This window comes from Fukomys damarensis, unplaced genomic scaffold (assembly GCF_012274545.1).
Source record: "Fukomys damarensis isolate Sample0158 unplaced genomic scaffold, DMR_v1.0_HiC HiC_scaffold_38, whole genome shotgun sequence".
Classification (NCBI taxonomy): domain Eukaryota; kingdom Metazoa; phylum Chordata; class Mammalia; order Rodentia; family Bathyergidae; genus Fukomys; species Fukomys damarensis.
Window position 1 is genome coordinate 64,185,488 of NW_022900950.1, and position 8,096 is coordinate 64,193,583.

Here is an 8,096-nt window from a genome sequence, read left to right on the forward strand (position 1 = left end):
AAAAAAAAAAAAAAAAAAAAAAGCCAAACCAAAAAAACCCAAAAAACTAAATGGTATATAAGGAAAAAGATATGTCTAAAGAACTGTAGGATGCATAGATCATTTTTTAAACTGCTATCCACATTTTGCCTCTTTTCCAAGCCAGAAAAGATTTTTGTATTTTTTTAATAGAACTCTTAATAACATAAAGGAGCAGTTCTCTAGGGTTGCTTGCTCCCTCTGTGTACAGCACAGCATGTACCCATTTAATGTAGAAATAATGCTGTTGTCTTTATAATCCTCAGCCATGTTCCTAAGACTTTTCTGAAGCCAGCAGATTCTTCCTCTTTATCACATTCCCCAAAGAAAAGTGGAGTAGGTCACAGTTGCCTAGATGGCCCCAGAGAGGCGTTAACAGATTAAAAACCGTAAAGGTTAGCTGCAGACTTCAAGTCTTGAAGGTTTGCCTTTATGACCCTAAGCTGAAAGTGATATCAACACTTAGAATTTTCATTTTCCTTTATCTCCTTTAGAGAAATACAACATGCTAAATTTGCAGACGCATCGGTGGGAGTCTTTATATATTTAAAGTTATTTTAACATCCAAAAACTGCACACACCTCCCTCCCCAGATTAACATTTGTAGTGACGAATGACAAATTTATTTTTCTACAGAGTTTGTGTATATGTAAATCTGCTGAAGTGCATCAAGATGTGAAGTGCTTTTGGGGGCCACCCAGGCTGCCTTGAAATATAACCAGAAGAAAGCCCCACTCTTGGTGAAGGTAGCAGTCAGATTGCTTTCCAGAGAATTGGAAAGACCTAAACAACAAGCACAGGGGGCTATTCCTTCCTATGCCACATGCTAATCATCATTTTAAATACCTGTCCACAAGTGAGCTGTAATAACACACTCTGACTCACTTAATGTCAATTGATCGATTAGCTAGACTGAGCATTGGCACATAGGTTACCATTTCTTAAAGTGGAATAAGTAAGATGAGAATCCTTCCTTCAGCTCCTGCTGGCAAACACAGAAATGTCCAGGTTTTCCAATCATGAGTTTTTAGAAATGGCTAAAAGGCAAATTTGTAGTCCTTTCACCTTCTTCGGTGTATTTAGTGACATGGTTCACATTTCCCTAAAGTTCAAGATTGTGGAAAACAGCTTCTTTGGGGCTCTTTTGTATAGAAAAATCTAGTCAACAAAGCACAACCCTCCTCATTAATTGCCTTAATCTTTCTACAGCTCAAAAACTTAAGGAGAAAGCTACCCCAAGGAATGCATTTTGCTACAATAAGGAAAATGCTAAAAGAGATTAGGGGAGAGAAAGTAAATTCAGACACATCTTTATTTTTCCCTTATTGCCTAACAATGAAGAATAAAGGCATAAACTAACCCTTTGCCTTACCTTCATGACTTAAAGAAAGCATGACCATCTTAGAATATTCATATAACTGCAAAGATAGCTCATTGTACAAATTTCACTTCAGAAATAGTCATGGTCAATTTGTTTTTGGAAATAAGGGAAAATAAATTAAAAAGCAATATAAGCAAGCATACCCTAGAGTTTTATTAATCATAATACTCTCCAGGGTAATGATTCTTAAAATTTCTAAAACTGCCAAAATTATATTTGTTTTTTTTTTCCCTCAGTTTATTGGTACATTCTGGGTATACAGTACAGTTACATTCATTATTGGGACCTTGTACCTCTACATGGTAGGTCTTAGTTCTCATATTTTCCCCTTGTCCCTGCCCTCCCTTCACCCTCTCCTCCCCTCCTCCTTTACAAATTTGTTTTTGTTTGGTTTCTTTGAGACAGGGTCTCTCTATGTAGTTGAGACACTCCTGGAACTCACCATGTAGCCCAGGCTGGTCTTGAACTCACAGCAATCCTCCTGCCTCAGCCTCCCAAGTGCTGGGATTACAGGTGTGTGCCACCACACCCGGCCCCCTTTACAAATTTGAAAAACAAAGAATGTTTGCTCACCTTTGCAAGTCTTTTCTGCAAGAATGATAATTTGCTATTCTCCAAAAGATGGCGTTATACACTGTGAAGGGCATGTCGATGGACATTTGACTTCTTTCTTTATACCTGTTATCGTAGTGACTTTATCACCCTAGGTCATCTACTCAGTAGCAGGTTATTATAGTGTGAAAGGTCTGCACACAATTAGTACAAATGGTTTAATCCTGTTGCTAATGAGGCCAAGGTCAAGGGTTTGAATCCGTTGAGTTTTCCAGTCCACAGCTGCTCCTAGCTCCATCAGATACCTTACATATGTGTCTTATTAGTCCCAAGGAGAGAAAACCAGTGGGGTTTGCCAGACACAAGAAAATCTACGATGTCTACTGGAGTATGCTCTTTAGTGTGGGCTTTCCTGCCAGGGAATCGGGAGCTCTTTTTCTTCCTTTCTTTATCGTGATGAATGCACATATAATGAAGAAAAATAACCTCCCTTGAATCCATGCTGAGACAAAAAGTTAGAACTCAAGAGTACTCCACAGGGAGTATTTGTTTTATGTGTCAGTATTTTACAGGGTGTTCCATGCTATAGCAGGACTGAATTCACTATCTGAGAGAATGGTTACTGGCCCAGAATATTTGATAAAGTACCTGGAGTTTTTAAAAAAAACGATCTGGAAGACTCGGTGTATGTCCATCAACAGCAGAACTGGCCAGGATAAGCTAAGCATGTTCCTTCAGTGAAATATGTATCAGGGTACCATTGGGTAAATTATATCTTCCCTTGCAGTAAATGTTAACCAGTGCCCTGTATCCAAAACCATTTTGTTCTTTACAACAAAGTATGTCCTCATTCATCAAAATCAGATCATTTAAGGCAAAGTATTAATAGAGAAAGTATTAGATGCTTCAATTCATACATCATCACTAAAAACAGCCCATATTTTTATGTAAAACCTTCATGAACTGGCTCCTTCCTTCATACTTTTTCACTTTGCCTAGTTTTTCTTAGATATTAGGAGAAATGTACTGTTAACATTCTATATTATCCTTTAATTTGCTAAGAGCATAGTACCTCTGGAGCCACAACATTTAAGAATAGGCACTCTTTAATCTTAAGATACTCCATTTGAAAATGTTTTTTCATTTCCTTGTATTTATCCCTGGCTAATAAGTCCTTATAAAATGGAATCAGCCACCACCAGCCCTGTTCATCTGTTTCCCTTTTAGATAGTTTGCTGACTGTAATCTGGGATATATACATGGTTTCTTTTTAAGCAAACTTGAATTTTCTTATGAATTGCATCTTTCTATCTTTCCGTGACCCTGTAGACAAACACTATGTTAAAATAGCATTCTTCACTGACACATTCAAATACACACACACACACACACACACACACAGCATGACAGTCTTCCTGCATGCCTAACATTGGCATGAATATTTCACTGCCTAATGGCAAATACTTCAAAGATGGGGTAAATGTATGTGCATGTGTATTTCTCTCCAAAATAAAGCTAGTTCAAGGCTTTGCAAAAAGTTGGATTCAGCATTTCAGTTTTCCTTTTTAGTTTGACAGTATTGGGCAGCTCTCATCTGAGTCCCTCACTGTCTTGAGAGGGAAAAAGTTATCTTTTGCTAGCAGCAGACTGCTGAAAATGAATAAATGCTACTGTGGTCTTCATTCTTCCCAATTTCTAATGCTTGAATTTTCCAAAGAGAGATAATCTGGCAGTGGCTTGTCCCTCCCCTGGAGTCTCTTGCCCTCAGCCACAGGGTATAATACCCTCCCTAGCATATTGGTTCTTCCTTGCCTGCTTCAAAGGCAGTATCTTTCTTAATAGCCTAATTGGAAATTTCTCTGGAAGAATCTTTCTCAGAAATTTAAGGCTGGTGACATGATTTCCCTCAAAAGTTAGGTCAAAGTGTACATCAAGCTCTTAACTACCTGAGACCCTCACATCCTAAGGTTGGTTTTGGGTTCGAAGAGACCTAGGTCAAGCTCACAAAAATGAACCCTAAGTGTCTTTCTTTCATCATCGGTAAGCCTCATGTGGCTGATGCCAAAGTCTTGTTCTCAGAAATACATGCTAAGCCTGAATGAATCTGCTATACAGCTTCTAAACTTAGGTTACATAGTAACTTTGCCACAAAATTAATAGAGGGTATGATCATCTAATTTGGTAGATAAAAATCAAAATTTTAAATGTAAAGGTGTGAAACCAGAAGCAGTACAGTAATTTAGAACCTCTGGTAACATATTTTGAGAACAGAAGTCATCAAAATATGGAAGTGTTATTAATATGCATGAAAAGCCAGTACCTTGTAACTTGATTGTAAGAGTAATATCAATACTTTTTTATGAAGTCTTTCTTTTGTATTCAAAGATAGCCGTGACTATTTGATAAAAATTTTTAATATGTAAGAAAAGAAAAAGCGTCTTTTTTTTTTTTACATCCCATTACATCAGTCTGTTTTGTATTTTTGCTTTGGCTGGGTAGTATGTGAACTTTTCTCTAAGAAGAGAGGTGGTGTGATTTAAATATAATTTCTGTATTACAAAATAATTATTATCACCTGTCAGTAAAGTGTGGGGAAAAGGTACCTATGCATTTGAAACTAGAAGCTTTCTTAGTAGCATGAATTCACTGCTTGAATATTGCACAGTGAGTCAGTCATTTATCATGGCGATATCCATTTGACTTATTACTTAATAATGTGCAAGTGGCACTATTGTAAGACTTGTGAAAACATCCAAACTGGCACCTGATTGCCTGTCATCTTTCTTGATTCTAATTTATTCTTTTCTGGAAGTAATTTAGTACTGTAGCAAAAAATGCTAATTAGTGATGAGGTAAGCTCACAAGTATAATATACATCCGCTGAGGAAGCTTGAAAAGAGGAAATGAAGACCAAGGTTAATGCTGGATGTGTGTTATAGGTATTCTACACAAGACTTTAAAATACCCAGCACAATTCTTTTCTTTTCACTGATTTTCTTTCCCCTTCCCCACCCCACTTTCCTGTTAGCCATTTTCTTCCTATTTCACACTATCAGTTATGCCATTTGAACCTCATTTACACTTTTAGTTGTTCACACCAGAAAAACTATTCAGTATTTACTCAAGTGTGTCCTATTTAAGATTACCTCACTGTTACTGCCATTTTAAAATTTTGATTAGAGGAAAAAAAATAGGAATCCCACCCCTCATACACATTTTTTTTTCCTTTCTTTTTATTTTAGCCTAGGATTTTCCTAGAATATTAACATAATTCCTTAAAATTATATTCCTTAAAGTAATATTTTCATATTATATCTTTGGACTGAGATGATTCTGCTAGGACACTAAATGCTTCTAATGAATCTTTTTACTTTTGAAAAAGGTTTCCTTCAAACAACTGCTGATGAGTTTTGCTCTTACTACGTAAGAAAAGATGGCGGGTTGTGCTTTCCAGATTTTCCAAGAAAACAAATGAGAGGGCCAGCATCTAACTCCTTGGACCAGATGGAAGAATATGACAAAGTGGAAGAGATCAGCAGGTCCATACCGCTAAATACCCTTTAATCTTAAAAAATGACAAATCTGTGGTTTTGACAGTGATTCATTTATCTGTGTTACCTTCAGGAGCTAAGTCCTCCAGGTGCTTTATTAATTTTCTTTTTGGTACTCTGCTTCTCTACAACCATCACTTAAATATTTTGAATACTCAGACTACTAACTCCATGTTATGAGCTTGGTTTCCCTGTGACTCATCTGAATTTTATGGGTATGGTTTTAAACTTGAATTTTATTATTGTTGTTAGCTTATGGTGCTGTGGAAATACTCTACACTACTGTTACTGGCATATCAGATAAGATGTGCTCCAGAAGAGAAGTCAACCTTTTTATATTGTTTTAGATCTTAGAACTTTCTGAGTGCCTTCTTGTCAGGTGTCATTATTGTGAGTAAAAGCTAGTTTTAATTACAGTTACTGAAAGATGAGATAATGAGCTTATGAAAATTTAAAACATATACATGTTTGGGCTCTCACTTTTACTTTCTGACAGAAGGCTGTTTTATTTTTTTCCATTGAAAAGAGTTTAAATGAATCACTGAAAAGACTCATTATGATGCTTTAGCAATACTTCTTGATTCTCAAAACCAATGACTCTAGGGGAAATACAGTTTGAAAAGGATGCTGAGGGCGTCCTTGTCCTACTTCATCTCAAGAAAAACTTACTGGTTTTCTTTAATTTGTTTAGAAAACACAAACACAACTGCTTCTGCGTCCAGGAGGTTGTGAGCGGGCTACGGCAGCCTGTTGGGGCCGTGCACTGTGGGGATGGCTCACACCGGCTCTTCATCCTAGAAAAGGAAGGCTACGTGAAGATACTCACCCCTGAAGGAGAAATATTCAAGGAGCCTTATTTGGACATTCACAAACTTGTTCAAAGTGGAATAAAGGTTGGCCTTTTAAATTTTATTTCCCTTTGCTCTGGCTACGTTGATTTTTAGTGTTATCTTCTACCACTAAAATATAAATATATTTATATTTCATTTTATAAATGTTATAACACTTAAATATGAAGATATCTCTTCATAATAAAGAATAATTAAGGAGAAAATATAGAAGCTGCAAAAGGGAAAGTTACTATGGCAATTTAATGAGGCAGTGACATTGACTTTTTCTGTTATTTGCTGACTAGAGGGCAGTGCAGTCAGACTGATACTTTGACATGCTTTCCCTATGTAATTTTCACATTTGAAATAACTTAGTTTTATAAAATGTTTGTCCAAATATTTCTTAACAGGCATAGTGGGATTGTATATCAGTAATTGCTGTTAGATACAAGGGCTCTGGACTATTTTGTCAATTGCAAATCATTCTTTCACCATATCTATTTTTGTGTCTGTCATAAAAACACACACACACTTCTTAGACTTTGACTTCCTTGTACAATGTTTTTACAGGTAAGTAAGATATTTTTATCCATAATATTGTCTGTGTAATATATAAGCATGCCTACTGCCTTCTTGAATTTGAATGCTCAGGTTAAATAATCTAGGCATGCAAACAAAACTATTGTCAAGTTTGTTTCACCCGAGTTACACAGTACAAATTAGTAAGAGGAGAGTATAAAGCAAATGTTGGTATTCTAAAATTAAGACATTTAACAGTTGATGCCTATTTTAGAAGGAAACAAAGTAATAGTACAGCTTGGCGAGATCAAGTTTTCCTTTTCATTTCTTAACGGAAAAACAACAATAAGACAGGCATTCTTCTACTTGTATGTAAAGGAACTTCTTACTCTCCTATTCTACTCAAAGGTAAGACCCCTCAAACTGAAAGACACAAGTGAGAAAAAAAAATTTAGTACCTATCGGTTTAAAAAGAATGAGACTGAGTATTCTCTTTCTTTTCACAAGTATTCCAGGTAGTCAGATCACCCAGCCTCGGGTGTGATGGTCCCAAGACATGCTCTGGAAGAGAAGCAAACCTTTTTGTGAAAAAGGATGCTGGCACCAAGACCCGCTCATTCGTTAAAGCCTCTTTAACTCAGGGGCTTCATTCTTTTCTCCCAGTATAGCTTTTCATTAAAATCTACAGCAGATAATCAAACTGCAGCGTTAGTGTTTTGCAGATCAATACATAATAAATACCCTCCAAAATAAATCCTCACATAACTCCTCTTACGGGGATTGATGAACAAAGAGAAAGCTACAGCAGCAAAGACGTTACTCATGCACAGGGCACTATTCCTTCCCATGAAAGGTAACCATACTCTCTGTAAAAAGAAAATGGGGAGAGCCAGGCATGGTGGCGCATGCCTGTAATCCCAGCACTCTGAAGGCTGAGGCAGGAGGATTGCTGTGAATTAGAGACCAATCTGGGCTACATAGTAAGTTCTAGGTCAGTCTCAACTACATAGTGAGACCCTGTCTCAACCCCTCCCAGAAAAGGGGAAAAATAGTATTGAACCACTTTACATGGTCCCGTTGGTTAAACAGAACCACTATTAACATTTTGATATACTTTGTCCTGCTTTTCACATCAAAATTAAATGAATTTTTTTCTTACTACACAGATAATACAACTCCACGTTAATAAATGTGGAAACAGACAAGAAACATTTTAAAGCTTTTTTTCCAATCAACTTTGAAATA

At 36.6% G+C, this 8,096-nt stretch overlaps 1 protein-coding gene across 1 annotated transcript in view; it reads left to right on the top strand.

Moving 5' to 3' along the window:
- Positions 1-8,096, top strand: part of Hhip (hedgehog interacting protein) — a 90,841-nt gene that overhangs the window by 7,162 nt on the left and 75,583 nt on the right. The window contains exons 3-4 of the mRNA XM_010610949.3: positions 5,334-5,490; positions 6,194-6,395. Of these exons, the coding sequence (XP_010609251.1) occupies positions 5,334-5,490; positions 6,194-6,395 (359 nt within the window). The remainder of the gene's footprint in view (positions 1-5,333; positions 5,491-6,193; positions 6,396-8,096) is intronic.